The sequence below is a fragment of the Papio anubis genome, chromosome 15, assembly GCF_008728515.1.
Source record: "Papio anubis isolate 15944 chromosome 15, Panubis1.0, whole genome shotgun sequence".
In the NCBI taxonomy this organism is placed as follows: Eukaryota; Metazoa; Chordata; class Mammalia; order Primates; family Cercopithecidae; genus Papio; species Papio anubis.
Genome location: NC_044990.1, coordinates 9,585,411 through 9,603,339, shown reverse-complemented (window position 1 = coordinate 9,603,339; position 17,929 = coordinate 9,585,411). Strand labels below are relative to the sequence as shown.

Genomic DNA, 17,929 nt, shown 5'->3' with positions numbered 1-17,929 from the left:
ATGCTTTTTCCTATAACTACATACCTATGATCAAGTTTTATAATTAGGCGTAGTAAGATTAACAACAACTAATAATAAAATAGAACAATTATAACAATACGCTGTAATGAAAGTTACAAGAATGTGGTGTCTCTCTCTCTCTCTCTCTCTCAAAATATATTACTGTACTATACTCATCTACTTTCAGACCTTGGGTTAAATGAAACCAAGAAAAGTATAACTGTGATAAGGGGAGACTACTGTATACTGTTTAGATATATACATGTAAGGAAAACTGAGAAAAGATGGAATGATAAAACACACTCAGATAATGATTACTTATTGGGGGAGGTAGAGAATGGGATGAGAGGAACACATAGGTAAATGTAAATTATTGGGAATGTCTTAATTCTTCATACGTTGGGAGGTGGGTTCATAAGTATCCTATTTTACAGAGAATAAAATGAAAAACATATCCCTTAGGGTGACAAGAGATCTTAGGAGGTTGTGTGATTATGGATGATTTTTATTCACTTCTTCATTCTGCTTTTCAGTACACTTAAAACTAACCACTATTATCCTGACAGGCTAAGTAAGATACAAACACAGCCTCACAGTTTTGAAAAAGACTGCCTAGGCCGGGCGTGGTGGCTCACGCCTGTAATCTTAGCACTTTGGGAGGCCAAGGCAGGGAGATCATGAGGTCAGGAGTTCAAGACCAGCCTGACCAACATGGTGAAACCCTGTCTCTATGAAAAATACAAAAATTAGCCGGGCCTGGTGGCAGGCGCCTATAGTCCCAACTACTCGGGAGGTTGAGGCAGGAGAATTGCTTGAACCTGGGAGGCGGAGGTTCCAGTGAGCTGAGATTATGCCATTGCGCTCCAGCCTAAGCAACAGTGAGACTCCATCTAAAAAAAAAAAAAAATCACAATAGCAAAGACTTAGAACCAACCCAAACTAACACAAGGACAGAAAACCAAACACCACATATTCTTACTCATAAGTGGGAGTTGAACAATGAGAACACATGGACACAGGGAGGGGAACATCACACACTGGGGCCTGCTGGGGAGTGGAGGGGTTGGGGAGGGATGGCATTAGGAGAAACACCTAATGTAGGTGACGGGTTGATGGGTGCAACAAACCGCCATGGCACATGGATACCTATGTGACAAAACTGCATGTTCTGCACATGTACACCAGTACTTAAAAAAAAAAAAAAGACTGACTTTGGGGCTGTCAGGATAATGTCACTGGTTATCTCAAGCTTCGTGATACTGTTCCTGGGCTCCTTGCTCCCAGGCCTCCAGAAAACAGAAGCAACGGATGACATCTTTCCCACATGCTGGGAGACAAAACTCAACATTAATGTTTTCAAGAATTAAAGACAAATAGGCTGGAATGGTGGCTCATGCCTACAGGGAGTACTTTGGGAGGCCAAGGCAGGAAGGGTGCTTGAGCCCAGGAAATCGAGTCCAGCCTGGGCAAGATAGTGAGGCTCCCATCTCACTGTCTTAGCTGGGTATGGTGGTGCACGAATGTAGTTCCAGCTACTTGGGAGGCTGAGGTGGGAGGCTCATTTGAGCAGGGGAAGTCAAGGCTGCAAGGAGACGTGATCATGCCACTGCACTCCAGCCTGGGTGCCAGAGTAAGACCCTGCCTCCAAATAAATAAATAAATAAATAAATAAATAAAAATATTAGTACCAACCTTTAACGCCACTCCATTGATTGGTATACAGAAGTGTATTTGCTTGATTATATTTTGTAAACAACCGCCAGAATATAGATTCCTCCTTTGAGCACAGTCCAGTCACGGTGTTCTTTAATTCTTCGGAGTGCACCAAAGCTGACAGGATACAGTCTAACCAACAGAGAGCATAAGCATTTTTCCACTGGACACATAAAGTCTGGGGAAATGATGTATATTTGCTCTCCAATGGCATTTCTGGTTTAGATGTACATCCTTCATTTTGAGGGGAAGGTCCGCCAGTTCCAGAGACATCAACTGCAGCAGAATCTTTTGTAGTAGCCATGTCAACAGTATCAGCTTCCAAAACCTCATTCCGCTCCAAGGAATCAGCTGTCCTAACTGGATTCTGTTGACTACTACTATCAGGTAAGTTTGATGAGCTTTCATCATATACTTCTCCATTATGTTTGCTGTTCAAAACTTGTTCACCATCAGTAACAATATTATTTCTAGTCTTTTTGGAATTTGCTAAAAGAAATGAATCTTTATAGCTGCTTTCCAAGCTCTTCCTTTTCTGAGGCTTATGTGGAGTGTGACATTCTTCCGAATCAGGAGAAATTAGGTTATTAAGTGATTTAGAGCCCAAAGGATAGATGCACTGGAAAATAAAAATAAAATGATAAAAACTATAAAAATTCAAATAACTTCATGTTTTATAGTTTTCATATCATGAAAAACATGTATAGAATTTTAGCATTAATTTGATGACAGGTTATATTTATACACATAAATTTGAAAAACTTAGAGACAAACTACTTAATCAAAAATTTGGCCTCCAAAAGAATAATTTTTTTCAGGTTAATCTGAACAATCAAGGGTTTAATCTGAGTTACGCAAGAGTAAGCTAATAAGGAAAACATATTTTTGCTTTAATAAAAATCTAATGTTAAGTGAATTTAAAATTTTCCTTTTTTTTTTTTTTTTTTGAGATGGAGTCTCGCTCTGTCACCCAGGCTGAAGTGCAGTGGCCAGATCTCGACTCACTGCAAGCTCTGCCTCCCGGGTTCATGCCATTCTCCTGCCTCAGCCTCCCAAGTAGCTAGGACTACAGGCACCCGCCACCTCGCCCGGCTAGTTTTTTGTATTTTTTAGTAGAGACGGGGTTTCACTGTGTTAGCCAGGATGGTCTCGATCTCCTGACCTCGTGATCCACCCGTCTCGGCCTCCCAAAGTGCTGGGATTACAGGCTTGAGCCACCACGCCCAGCCTGGAAACTTTTATTTCTTAAAAATAAAATGGAAGTAGGCTGGGTGCGGTGGCTCATGCCTGTAATCCCAGCACTTTGGGAGGCTGAGGCAAGAACACCTGAGGTCAGGAGTTCAAGACCAGCTGGCCAACATGGTGAAACCCTGTCTCTACTAAAAATACAAAAAAAAAAAATTAGCCAGGCAAGGTGGCGTGCCCCTGTAGTCCCAGCTACTCGGGAGGCTGAGGGAGAACTGCTTGAACCCGCAGGCAGACGTTGCAGTGAGCGGAGATCACGCCACTGCACTCCAGCCTGGGCAACACAGCAAGATTCGAGACTCCATCTCAAAAGAAAAAAAAGAAACAGAAACTAGAATGGTTGCCAGAAGCTGGGGGAGAGGAAAACGGGAAGTAGTCATTTAATGGGTACAGAGTTTCAGTTTTGCAAGATGAAAAAAAGTTCGAGATCTGCTGCACAAGTGATATACCTAATACTCCTGAACTCTATACTTAAAAATGGTTAAGATGATAAATTTTTTTACAATTTAAAAATCAAAACAAATTTTTTTACCAGAAAAAAAATTCCTGAGATGAAAACCCTTTGTGAATCTCAAGCAGTCAAGATCATGGTATATGCATCCTACTTACACCTCTACTTTATTCAAAACAGTAATAAACCTTTGGTTCCAAAGGAATGTATATCCAAAAAAAAAAAAAAAGAAAGAAAAAAACAGTAATAAACCATAAGAGGCCCCAGAACTGCAAAACTTAGTGAGTTCCACCCACACTCTTTGCAAGTGTCTTCACTGACTTTTCTTTATATAATCTGTGCTCCCACCATAGGCCAATCTGGAATATAATTTGTCCTTGCCCCGATTTTTCCCTTATAAATTAACAATTTCAGATTTTTATCTTTATTTTTTCTTTTTATAGAATTATGTTGCCTCTTTCCACATGTTCTAAAGATTTGTACTTCTTTATACCTGACTTGTTTCTATTTACAGTGAACATGTATCATTTTTATAACTAGAATAAAGCTTTTAAGCTGTCTTCAATAAAGTCATAAAAATATACACAAAGCATTAGTATTTTAGCCCAGCACAACCATCTAGTATCATTTAAAATCCAATGCTGAAAAAAACCTAATCCTGTCTCTTTCACTGAGTTTTGGAACAGCTTAAGTAAACTCCTGTACTCATTCTTGTGAAATAGGAAAAAGGAAAACATATCATGTCTTCTTATACTTATATAAGTAATTATCAACAAGGTATGGCCAAAGACAAATTATGATAATAATGTATTCATTTTACAAATGGAGAAAACAAAAAAATCTTTTCTTTGATTACTTAACCTTAATGATTTAAAAACTTTATTATAAATTTCATGGGTTTTTTAAAAAGACTAATTAAATGTTCCAAAGTAAACGCTGAATGATAGACTACTCCACGAAAAAAAAAAAAAAAGTTAAAACTTCCTACTGTTTAAAAACACTTGAGAGTTTCAATTTGGTATAATTTTGGACCAGTCTTGAATATCAGTGTACAAATCAAGGAACATTTTAATGTAAATACCTGATTAAAAGAGGTTTTCCAAATGGTTCTTTGCAATTTATAGCACAGTAAACTCCAAATTTTATAACAGAACTCTTTTGAAATAATTTGATTCAGAGGACTTACACAGGGATCAGCAAAGTTTACTGATAAAAGGCTAGATGATAAATATTTAGATTTTATGAGCCACATAGTCTGTGACAACGACCCAACTCTGTTGTTGTATGCAAAAGAAGCCATGAACAATGCATAAATGATTGAGCATGGCTATGTTCCGGTAAAACTTTATTTATGAACACTGAAATTTGAATTTCATTTAATTTTCACTTATTATGAAAGGATATTCTTCTTTGTTTTTTTTTGTTTTGTTGTTGTTGTTGTTTGAGACAGAGTCTCCTCTGTCACCCAGGCTGGAGTGCAGTGGCTCAAACCTTGGCTCACTGCAACCTCTGCCCCGGCTTCAAGCGATTCTCCTGCCTCAGCCTCCCAAGTAGCAGGGATCACAGGCACATGCCACCACACCCGGCTATTTTGTATTTTTAGTAGAGACGGGTTTCACCATGTTGGCCAGGCTGGTCTCAAACTCCCGACCTCAAAAGAATCCACCCGCCTCAGCCTCCCAAAGTGCTGGGATTACAGGTGTGAGCCACCGCACCTGGCCTTTCTTTTGATTTTTTCTGGCATTTTTTCTTTTGATATTTTCCTAACCATTTAAAAAACATAAAAATCATTCCTTGCTTGTGCATCATACAAAATGTTTGCTCAACCCTGGTGTAAACCAATCTACTTCATAAAGTACATTGGGCTCTTATTGCTGACTAGAAATTTAAAAAACAATAATAAATTACTCACGTTCCTTTTAACATTTCCAAAGTATATACTTAAAATTCTTGATTATATGTTTTTTGCCTTGTCACTTAAAAAAGAATGCTTCAAAAACCAAAAGTCCGGGCCAGGCGTGGCGGCTCACGCCTGTAACCCCAGCATTTTGGGAGGCCAAGGCGGGTGGATCACCTGAGGTCAGGAGATCAAGATCATCCTGGCCATAGTGAAACCCCATCTCTACTAAAAATACAAAAATTAGCTGGGCATGGTCGCGCATGCCTGTAATCTCAGCTACTCAGGAGGCTGAGGCAAAAGAATCCCTTGAACCACGGAGTCGGAGGTTGCAGTGAGTCGAGATCGTGCCACTGCACTCCAGCCTAGTGACAGAGCAAGACTCCGTCTCTCAAACAAAACAAAACAAAAAAACAAGCAAAACTAAAAATCCATGTAGTGCATCTAACTTTCATAGCCAAAAACCTATCTCCCGAGGACTAGGACTTGTCTATTCTTATGGTCCTGATCTTCTCCCCAAAACCTTGCTCTTCCAAGTCTTCCCAGTTCAGTAATTAGCGATTCCATTCTTCTAATTTTTCAAGCCAAAAATCTTGGAACCATCCTTGATTCCTCTTTCCAACCCCATACTCCAATCTTTCAGCAAATCCTGTTGGCTTTACCTTCAAAGTATAAATAAACTCCAACCATGCCTCAACACCTCTGCCACCACCCTCTACCCCAGAATACTGCAACTGCCTTTGACTAGTCCAAAGGGAAAAAAGCTTTTTTTCCTTTCTACTTATCAATCTAAATAAAAAGAAAGAGAGAGAAGCTTTTAAAAAGAAAGTGACATTTATTCAGGAATAAAGTATTCCAATGGGAATACACATGCCATAGTAAACTGTGTTCAGGGAGCTAAGGGAAGACAAAAGGTTTTTAAAGGAAAATGAGAAGGATCACATACTTGTTTTGAGATAATTACCCTTGGCTACAAGGATCAGTAACAAGGATGACACCAGCCCACGGCTGGACCAGGCAGTTGTTGGGCAGATGTTCTTGCAGAAGTATCTTCTGTGTAAGTGATGATGGTCTTTGTGCAAGGCTGTGGTTTTTGCAGTCTTTTGGGATATTTTGGTATTTATGCATGAAAGCTCTCTCTTCATAGCCTTTCCTGGCTCTATTTGTCTTTTTTTTTTTTTTTTTTTAAATAGAGACAGGGTCTCACACCCTGTCATCCTGGCTGGAATGCAGTGGCACAATCATAGCTCACTGCAGCCTGGACCTCCTGGGTATGGTGCTGTGCACCTGTAGTCCCCCTCCCAAGTAGCTGGGACTACAGACGCACACCACCATGCCCAGCTAATTTAAATTTTTTTCTTAGAGACAAGGCCACACTATGTTGCATAGGCTGGTCTCCATTTCCTAGGATCAAGCAATCCTCCTGCCTGCCTCAGTCTCCCAAAGTGTTGGGATTACAGTTGTCAGCCACTTGCCTGACCAGGCAGGAATTTTTTTTTTTTTTGAACACAAATTACTCCATTTGGATTCTGACAATTTTCATATATTCTATCCTCCCAGCACACTTTTGTGACCAGAGGTGTGGGGGCTTTTTCCCCACACCAAGCAATTCTCCAGAGGACACCAAATGGGTATCCTACAATCCAACTCCATTTTGATGTTATCTAACTAGAGACCATGTCAGACCCTACAGGTTGAGGGCTCAGTTCCACGACTCCCTCCACTTCAGATGCCAATCCCACATCCAGAACACCAGTATATCTGACTGACTGGCTACAAAGGTTCCCACTCCTGCTTCTTGGGCATAACTAGTTTGCAAGGATGGCTCACAGAACTCAAACGAACACTTATGTTTATTGGTTTATCCTAAAGGGTATTCTAAAGGATACAGATGAAGAAATGAGTAGGGCAAGGTATGGGGCAGAAGAGGTATGAAGCTTCCACTTCCTCTGGGCATACCACCTCCACATGGCACCAGCCCCTCCAGCAACCCAGACACGCGTTAAATCCAAATCTTGATATTTTCATACAGCTTAATCTCCAGCCCCTCCACTCCTTTCCTGGAGGCCTGTGGGTAGGGCTAAAAGTTCTCACTCATTAATTCTCTAATCATGTGGGCTTTCCAGCTACTTGCCCCATCTGAGGCTATCCACGGCTCCATCCTAAGTCACCACATTAGTATGAACCCCAGTGTTAGCAAACAGGCTCATTATGAATAACAGGACACTCTTGCAACTCAGGAAATTCTAAGAGTTTTAGCTCTGTGACAGAAACCAGAGGCAAGGACCAAATATAATTCATATTATACTATAATCTCCCTGCTTTAGGTCTTGCCCATTACATACATTTTCAACAGTGCAGCCACAGTAATGCTTTTAACACTGAAGTCAACTTATGTCACTCCTCTGCCAACATCTCTGCTATGGTTCCTGGTTCCACCCATAGTAAAAGCCAGAAAGCTTACAATGGCCTATAAAACCCTACTTGGTCCAGCTCCCCCATTATTTTTCTGATCCACCTTCTATCGCCCTGCTGGTTTCATTGCAGTAGCACAAATATCACAGGCAGCCTCCAGTCTCTCAAGGCCTCCCTGGAACTTGCTTCCCCTGCCTAGCAAGCTCACTGCTCTACACCTCTTTCAGGCTTTTGCTCAAATTTCACTTTCTCATTGAAGCATTGCCCTCACCAACCTAATTAAAATTGCAAACTCCCCCTACTTTGGCATTCCAGTCCCTACTGCCTTATTTTCCTCCACAGCACTTATTATCACATGACACAGAAACACATACTTGTTTATTGTCTTTCCCACTCTACGACATAACCTCCTTAAGGGCAAGAAATTTTTGTTTTATTATTGTATCCTAACATTGTATCTGGAACAATGCCAAACAGTGACACTCATAAAAAAACCATTGAATATATGCATAAAGAAATTTATATTTGTAGACATGCCTGGGATTACTTTACTTCAAATTATACCCAGCATAAGTATCTATTAACAACCACGTGATTAAGTCTAGTATTTTCCAAACCTGGCTGGCTGATGATCAGACTCATCCTCAAATGTTACAAAACCACAGAATTCTGGGACAACTCTACTGAATCAGCATCTGGGGTTGATACTCAGAAATTTATTAAAAGCACTCTAGGTAATTCTGATGAACTGTTAATTTTTTGCTGGAATAAACAGATCCAAAATTAGAAGTCTGTATTCCAACCACAGCTCTGCCACTGTATCAGGATCTTATGTTCCTAAACCCTCTGAAATCCATCTATTTTCTTATTCATGAAATAGCAATACAAATCCTGCAAAGTTCTGAGAATTAAATGTGTATGAGACAGTCTCATAAACTGTCAAATACAATAAAATGTGGAGTATTATAGAATTTAATGAGCTGCTATATAAAAGCCGTACCAGTGGGTACAAATTACTATAATTTTAAAAGCTATTTAGAGCTTCTAAAAGGGTCTTTTAGACTTTACAAGATTCTATGCTCTATCTGGTTCACAGTATATATACTGGTTTTAGACTAACCAATTTCCAAAACAATCTTCCAGGTACATTAGAGATTCGCAACTTTTCCCATCAGTTGCAAAGATAAACCAAAGAGATGAGAGAGTAACTACTATACGCTAATAGCTAACAAGGACCTCCAAAAGGTTAAAAAAAAGAACTTGAAATGTATTTTCTCCTCTCTCAAGTCAAATGGCAATAAAAACAAAGATCTTTATGCAAAGGGAAAGGTAGGTGGAAAAATAACATTGTATACCAGACAGACTTAGAAACTGAGATTACATATTAAAAATCCAGCCTAAAAAACAAAAAATGAGTAAACTTTTAAAACAAGAAAAAAGCAAAAGAAAAAAGAAAAATCTTATATATACTATATAAGATTAATACTTTACCTGCAGATCCTCACACAAAAAGATAGATTCTTGAAAACTAATTCGGTAAGTCTTTAAGGCTTTTAACTTTCCCTTCTCTCTACAAGCAGGGCAATACTCATCTGATGGAACTTTAGCTGAATCATAATTCTAAAAGAGAAATAAAGCAAATTAAAATATAGACATTCCTACAATATATCAAAATATTAAAAGTTAGATGGAAAGGTAACCAGAAAAAATTATAATTTTCTATTACAAATATCCTGCCAAGATATTTTAAACATGGCAAATAAAAGAAATGTATATAAGCCTTTAAGCTATTATTCCAAAAATAATTATGTTATGGTTTTAAATATTAAATGTTAAGTGTTAAGAATAGCATCAATTTTATTTGCAAGAAAAAAAGTAACATCAACTACCAGGGAGAATTTATGTACCATATTTTCAAAGAACAGTAAATCATAAGGTCTATGTTTTATTTCCACTTTCATGTATCAATAAAACAGAGAGGTAAAAACATTAAAACAATCTTTCGCCATTACTGTAAGATTTCCGTGGAAGACACAATTTTTTAGAAGTTAACTGGTAACATCGCAATTGAATTTAAGTCTCAAAAATACAGAAGAAAAAAAAAACTTTGCACTCAGGCAAAAAATAAGTTCACTAACTTTTCCCAAATACCCCACCATGTGGAGTGAAGATTTCCCTATATCAGTCCCTGGTCCAATCACTGGCAAACCATTTCCAATCTTCGGAGAATCCATCATTCCGAGTCATTGGCTAATTTATGTCACTTGAGACATGTCAATATCACTAACGATTTTTTCAATGAACCCTGGAAAAAAAAAGTCAATAGACAATTAAATAAAAATTCTATTTACTATAAAAAAGAACCATGCTATTTTACAAGACGTATATATTAAGTAGATGTTGAGGGCTATATGTCCTGGAATAAACATATTCTACAATTATAATCTTGAAGTGAAAATGATACCTACATTTACAAACCTAGCAAATTTGTGAACAGAGGGCAGTGACCAGTTTTCATAACAGACTCATTTGTGAACAAATTAAATAAAACTTGTAGTAGAGGTAGCTACTATTTAAGGCAAACTACATTGACCAGAATTTGAAAACCTAACTTCTTAGAGTCTATGTACAATTTGAAACAAATATGCCAGCATTATACAGAGAAAAACCCCAGATCCATTGTGCCACTATCTGGCAGGAACAAAAGAAACAATGAACCATCTATTCCATACATTCCTATTGTTTTCAACTACCAAGAACATTAATACTTCATCAGTTGGAAAAAATACTACAATACTACTTATTAAAAGCTGCTAACAAATTATTATTTGTAAATGATCTAATTTACACCACATTTAACTTCTTTTGTTATCAGAACAAAAATATAAACACTGTCCTAGTACAAATTACATGTGGCAAGCTTGTTTTGAGCTTAGTCCCATGGCGTAGAACTACATTTAATAGAGTAAAAATTACGAGAGACCAGAGCTCAGTGTAAGCAAAAAATAATTAAGAGCATTTTAATTGTGGGTTTACAATTATAGGAAGATCAAATACAGGAGACCTTTAGGGCAAAGGAGAATTACCACTTAGCAGAAATGTTGTAAAATAATTCTAGGCATAAGTCTTTCCCAAATCCGAATGCATGATTCTATGACACCCATCTCCTGGGAATCGATGGCTCATAATTCACTTTAAAAGCTAATTATGCTGTTCTGGTTCAGCTATATAAACTTCACAAACCTTTCAAGCCAAGGAATAATTTCAAAAATAAAACTGCTTTTTAAAGAAACGTATCAGTGAATCTTAATTTTCTATTCCTGAAGAAATAACCATAAGACAACGTTTCTCAACCGCAGCATTACAGATAACTCTGACCAAATAACTGTTTGTGAAGGCTGTCCTATGTACTGATGATGTTTAGCAGCGTCACTGACCTTTACCCTCTAGATCCAACAGCCAAAAAAGTTTCCTGACTTGCCAAATGTCCCCCGGTAGGCAAAATCACCCCTTTTGGTGAGAACTACTGATGCTAACTTTTTTCTTTCTTTTTAGGCACAGACAACTTATTACCCTTTGGCTGGTTCTATTTATAATCTACTTACAAAAGGGAACTACGTAGGAGTCAAACTTCCATGGTTCCTGCTTTGCAGGCTTTGTACCTGCGGATCTTGGTCCCGAAACTTACTTGTAAAATTAGTTTCTTCTAAGAATTAAATGAGATAAAGATGTAAAAAGTTTAGCACCTGACAAAGCTACTATTTGGTGCTAATTTTATACTTCATTCTGCGTAGAGAAGCAGTACACGTTGTATCATTCTGCGGTACTCTCAAATAGGAAACTAGTAGGCTATGTACCTTGAATAAACTGTTTTTGATGAAAATTTCCAACTACCTGAGGGAACCTAGAAAACTTTTTCAAATCAAACGGTTTTCTCTTTGTCTCTCTCAATTATAAAATATAAAGGGCCTCCAAACTGCTCTCCTGATTCCGTCACCCAACATTTCAGCGGGAAAAAGATAGGCTGGTGGTTAAAATCCTGAATATATAGAATTCCCCAAAAGACAATTCATTTACTACCAGAGGTTTATTTGTCCATATGGGGGACATAAAAAAAATACCAGAGGTGAGCTCCCCAGGTCTTCTTCCAAATACAATTCACTTCGACTTAAATACAAAATCCTGGGGTGGATTTTACAACTTAATTTGACCCTAAGTAGCTGCTCTTCTTCCCTTCAAAAACAATCTGCTCCTCCTTCCCATATCTCACTTAAATGTGGGCGTCTCCATCCTTCGAAACACACAGGCTAGAAAGTCTGAGTTGTTCCCTATTCCTTATTTCCCTCACAGTAAGTCACCAAATTCTGTGGACAGTTCTGTGGAAAGGTCTCAAATCTCTACCTCTTTCCCTTCCATATCACTGTCAAAATGATGTCCCTGTAAGATAAGTCTAAGCCTGTCAATGCTTAGCTTAAAATTCTCTATTTACTCCAGCCTGATTACAGCAAAGTCCGTCAAAACAGCCCAATATAACCTAAAGGTAGTACTATGACCTAAAGCTCACTGTACTGTGAAAACAACCCAGCTTTCCAGTTCTATTTTCCTCAGCTCTACTTCACCCCCAGCATCTTTCATCTAATATCCACTTTTCATACTTCTGTGGGCCACTTATACTCCAGAAGCCTTAATGTGAATTATTAGCCAAGCATGAACCCAGTTATATAGCCCAATGAACGTGTCAAGCTGGCCCTGGGAATCGTAACAAGTATGCAATTAAACTTAATTCACACTCCTGTGTGCAAAATGGAGAAACCCAGGGAAACAGCTGTTCGAAGAGGGGGCCTTATACCCACCCATTTGAGCTTGCCTTCCGAGAGCGAGTAGGCTCGGCACGTGAACTGTCAAGAGCGAGGCCACAACCCACCTGGAAGCCGAAGAACAGGGTCGGCTTTCTGCACCCAGCCCTGTCTGGTACCAAACCCAACTATTTTGAATCAGAGACGAACAGGACCAAAGGAGGGAAGTTTCAACACCCAACCTAAGAAGCCCCAAGAGGCGCAGGGTCCGTTAACCCTGCCCAACTCCACGCTCCTTGGAAAACGAAAACAAACTCTGGTTTCTCTTCAGCGTTCACCTCTCTGAGCCCAAACGGATCTGTAAGTCCAACTCTATACCTTAATCATCAATCTTTCCCACTTGAACCCCGTCCGAGCCTAGCCCATCCTTTCAGCGCGCCGACTACCCCATAGGTCATCCCAGCTCTGTCTCTTTTCCCAATTTCGAGAGCGGAAAGAAACCCCTCCCTCTTCTCCGTTACCTGCCGCGGGCACTCCCCTTCTTGGTACCGGGTCGATCGGAACTCCTGTTCCAGCTTGATTTCCACCCTAGTTGCAACGTTCAACCCACGTTCCTCGCGGACTGCTCCTCCCCCACTCGCGTTTCCACTAGGAAGGCGACTTCCGGCTTCAGTCCGCGGCAAAAGAGTCCTCCTTCCTGCTGCACGCAGGACCTGAAAGAACGGAGGCGTGGCGGGGAAGGTGAAGACGTGAGCACTTCCGGTCGCGCTCCGCAGAGGCGTGGCCGTCCGCCCTGTGGCCGCAGACGCAGTTGCGACTGCGGCGACGAGGAGGGGCGGGGCCGGTGGTTGCTGAGCCCGCCATGTGTGAGTGGCTGGGTTTGGGGAGGCGACGTTTCTGGAAGCTGCTGGAAAGCGCCCGAGTGGCGGAGGTGGCGCCAGCGGCCAGGGGGTGGGGCGTGATTAAAACTAGTGCGCGGCCTGCTGCGGAGGGATTACGCTGAGGAAAGAGACCGGCTTCTGCGTCGCTGTTCCGTGGTCCGCGCGAGCGTGATCGGGAGCCGCAGGGCCCTGGGGTGACCCGCGGAGGTGGGAGAGGGAAGGGCTCCCGAAGCCGGCGGAGGTGCCATGGAGCCTCTCCGCCGGCGCGGCCTTCACAGCTGGGTCGCGCTGGGCATCCGTAGTCCGCTCTCCCAAAGCCTCGGTGGAGCCGAAGCTGCCACAGAGTGCATGTTCACAAAGGGTCATCACACACGGAGCTGCCCCTCCCTGTCTCCCTAGAGCCCATCTTCGAGGCCAGGGGCTTTTCTACCAGGATTCTGGGGTGTTTCTCCTCCTTTCCTCCCTCCCAGATCTTCTCACGGTAAGGGGAGCAGCGAAAGCACAGGGACTTTGCATTCCACGACCCGTTCTGACTAGTCAGCAGCCGTTCTGTCCCTGCTGCACTAATTCCAGCTGCCCTGCCTTGTTTTAACTTCAGAGAAAGGGGGAGTTCTCATTTGTTAAGTTTAAGCCTCTGCTTTCGTAGGAAGGTCATGTGGCTTAAGGGACATCGTGACCGCGTATGCTATTTCTGCCTGTGCATTCTAAATCTTGGGGGCAGCATATTCCAGAAGTCCTTTTGGTCGATTGGTTATGTGTCCTAGGATAACATTTTGTAGTTTCAGACCATTTCTTTACAGACTAACCACAATTGGTATTTTGGAGTGTGGGGTTTTTTAGTCGTCTCAAACTAAATGATTATATTCTGGAATAATGCTGATAATTTGGGTAGGGCGGTATGGAGGAAACAAGTCTCGTGTAGAATAAATTATTTAGTAAGAAGGATTTTAGTTTTTGGTACTTCTGAATGCAAATGGCCAAGGAATCCAGCAGAGTTTGTTGGGGTTTCTCCAGACAAAAATAGGCTGGTTAGTTTACCTTTTTCTGTTGCTTTACTAGATTATTAATGTATTTGTATATTTAAGATCTAGCTAGTTAGGTTTTTATGAATTGTGATTAAAATTGGAGAAAGTAGTACTTCCTCCTGAATAGCCAAAACTCAGAGGGTTGTTTTCTTGCTCACCACTGCTACTTCCATTTTTAGAATGGAATACACTATTTGTAAAAAACAAACTAGCTGAGTGTTAACTCATAAATTGAACAAAACAATTGGTTCAGTTAAAATATAGCTAAAATTGTAAGACTGCAAAATAACATCACCAAACTGAATTATATTTTTTAAAACATTGTTGTCTGCAAAGTTGAATTTTAGTCTTGTAGTGTAAATTTGATACTTTTTCAGAAAAATAATTAGTAACAGAAACAAAATGGAGGTGGGGCTTGAGTTGTAAAGAGAAAGGAAAGGATTTTAGTGTGTTCTGTGTTTTCGCTGTAGAGCTTTTTCCCCTTGTAAAAGGTAGTACAAGACTCACAAGATAAAGAGAAGAACTTGGATACAGGAGATCAGCAGAGATTGACTAGAAAACAAACCCCTTTCGTTTATATTACAGAGTAACGGTCCAAGTTGAGAATAGTGTATACATATCTGCTTATTCCTATATATTTGAAATGCTTTTATTACATATCCTGGTCCTAGACAGAGTGCAGTACCTTCCAGTGGGATTAAAGCTCATTGCCTCCATCCGCTTGTGAGCAGTGTGGGACAGAAATTTTATTGACCTATTTCCAGTTATAAACTCATGGTTTAAAGGGAGAAAGCTTTTATTAAATTAATAACTAACGAACGGCTGCAGTAGTTCAGTGCTGTATGATTAGGATTTTCTTTTTTTTCTCCCCCTCATTTTAGCCACTCACGATGTCAGCCCTTGCGCCTTCTGCTAAGTTAGATTCCTTAACCACAGTACAAGTCTTTGGCCCAAACTTGGAATATAAAAGCTACTTGCTATGATTTATTTTTCTAGTCTCATCAAAAAGATGAGAGTCGAAGTGACTGGCTGTACTTTCTAGGAGCACTCTATGAGTACAGTCTGTAATCCCACATCTCAGACTCACATTCAGAAAGCGCTGAAAACCAAAAACTTCTTAAGCTTGGCAACAAAATTCATTTGGTAGCAAAATATGACCTGAACTATTGAGAAGCTGTATATAGTCTTTATCCCATGTGTTTTGCTGAAACTATATTAATATGTTTGATTATGGGGTGCTGTCCTTGGCCCCTGGTATGTGGGATGTTATATATTGGTTTATATACCTTGTAACACTTAAAAATTGTATGAAATTCTTATTTCTAAAACATCCAACCGTTGGGTTTTAGTTAAGGAATTGTAAACCTGTATTCATATTTTTGGCAACACACTTGTGCTATGCGTGTGTATATTTAAAAAATGACATTTTAGTTCTTTCAGTAAATTCATATATGTTAGGATAGCAAAAGTACGTGTGTCATATTGTGTGTCTGTCACATCGTGCATCTATCATATTGTATACATGCAATGATAGAGGTATGCACAGCATATTCGTAAGTGTAGCCATATAGTGATCCAAATAAGAAATTAGTAGTTTAAGGGCTTAAGGTTAGTTTATACTTCAGGCTCTAAAATTTAGATAAAACATGACAACTCAGCCAGGTGTGGTGGCTCACACCTGTAATCCTAGCACTTTGGGAGGCTGAGGGGGGTGGATCATGAGGTCAGGAGTTCAAGACCAGCCTAGCCAAGGTGGTGAAACCCTGTCTCTGCTAAAAAAAAAAAAAATAATACAAAAATTAACTGAGCACGGTGGGAGGCGCCTGTAATCCCAGCTACTTGGGAGGCTAAGGCAGGGAGAATTGCTTGAACCCCGGAGGTTGGAGATTGCAATGAGCTGAGATCACACCACTGCACTCAAGCCTGGGCGACACAGCGAGACTCTGTCTCAAAAAAAAAAAAAAAATGACAGCTCGTAATGTAGCCCAAACTTACTTGGTTCTGTTTTGCCCATAGAAAATGAGAAGATGGCATGATAATAGTGTAAAGTTGATACTGGAATATCTAACATCTAATCCCATGTCTTCTGCTGTGTGACCTTACGCAAGTCACTGAATTTTTAAGGTCTCAGTTTACAGATCTATAAAATGAGAAGTTTGGAATAGATGGTTGTCTTAAGGAAAGTTCCTTACAGTTTCAACATTCCATGTGTGGGTATTTACTCTTAGAAGTACCACCTGCTTCAAAAAGTTTTTCCTACTAAGGGTGTGATCCCATTTCATCTCAAATTGCTGTCTTGCTGATCTAAACTTGTCACTTTGTTCATAGGAAACACATTTATTCACATGGTTCAAAATTCAAAAGGTACAAAAGGATACTCAGTGAAGTCATTTTCTGCCTAGGAAGCAACGAGTGCTACCAGTTTCTGGTACATTTTTCAGAAAAATTTTACACATGTGAGAGCAAATAAATTACTATATATATTTTATTTTTCTTCCCTTTTTCTATGTAAATGGTACATACCATGCATGGTGATTATGTACCTTATTTGTTCACTTAACCTTAAAAGTTGTTCTGTTATTATTTAAGGTATTTCCTTATTTTTATGGCTGCATAATCTTCCATTTTATAATGTACCATTATTTCATCAACCCTATCCTTTTGAACATTTAGGTGTTTTTTTTTTTCAGATCTTTATTAAAGAGCATTGTGCAATGAAGACCTTTCTACGTACATCATTCTCCACATATGTGACTGTATTTGTGCCCTAGCCAATGGTACGGCTGGGTCCTGTCTACTTTGACTTATGTGTTCTTTATGCCAGTATTGTATAGTGGAGTCAACACCCTATTGACTCTAAAGTAAGCATATGAGGTAAATCACATCACCTGAATGGCTGTTTTTTCATGTGAGCCTTGATAGCATATATGTACATGCATAATATACATATGTATGTATATGAAGCAAGTAGATTATGTGTAGGGACTTTGTCCTAAACAAACAAATAAATCTTTAAACACTAAAATCATGCCACTGAGCAAGATTTACAATGAGCGGCATGTGAGAACAGAAATGAGTGATGTAACAACAGGTTTGTTCTTTCCAGCTCATGCTGATTCCAAGGCATGTACTCAATTAGTACTCTTAAGCTGATATTTTTCTTTAAAAATTTTTGCCAAGCATATATGGTTGAATTTGTGTAGCACGCAACTTCTAGATATTTCTACTTTACCAATAAGAAAACAAGGTGTAAGGCTAGGCATAGTGGCTCACACCTGTAATCTCAGCACTTTGGGAGGCTGAGGCAAGTGGATCACTTGAGGTCAGGAGTTCTAGGGTGTGGTGGCACATGCCTGTAATCCCAGCTATTGAGGAAGCTGAGGCATGAAAATGGCTTGAAACTGGGAGGTAGAGACTGCAGTGACCCGGTAGCGTGCCTCTGCACTCCAGCGTGGACCACAGAGACAAGACTGTCAAAAAACAAAACAAAACAAAACAAAAGGCCT

General features: G+C 39.9%; 1 protein-coding gene across 2 annotated transcripts in view; it reads right to left on the bottom strand.

Moving 5' to 3' along the window:
* The window catches only part of USPL1 (ubiquitin specific peptidase like 1), a 41,273-nt gene extending 26,433 nt beyond the window's left edge, over positions 1-14,840 (bottom strand). Inside the window, exons 1-4 of one of the 2 annotated variants that reach the window (XM_003913726.5) lie at positions 13,039-14,840; positions 9,860-10,026; positions 9,213-9,341; positions 1,693-2,332 (exon numbers count right to left, since the gene is read on the bottom strand). In XM_003913726.5, coding sequence (XP_003913775.2) covers positions 1,693-2,332; positions 9,213-9,341; positions 9,860-9,958 — 868 coding nt within the window. In that variant the 5' untranslated portion in view covers positions 9,959-10,026; positions 13,039-14,840. The remainder of the gene's footprint in view (positions 1-1,692; positions 2,333-9,212; positions 9,342-9,859; positions 10,027-13,038) is intronic. The other variant, XM_009191725.3, reaches the window with a different exon arrangement.
* Between the last annotated feature and the right edge of the window lie 3,089 nt (positions 14,841-17,929).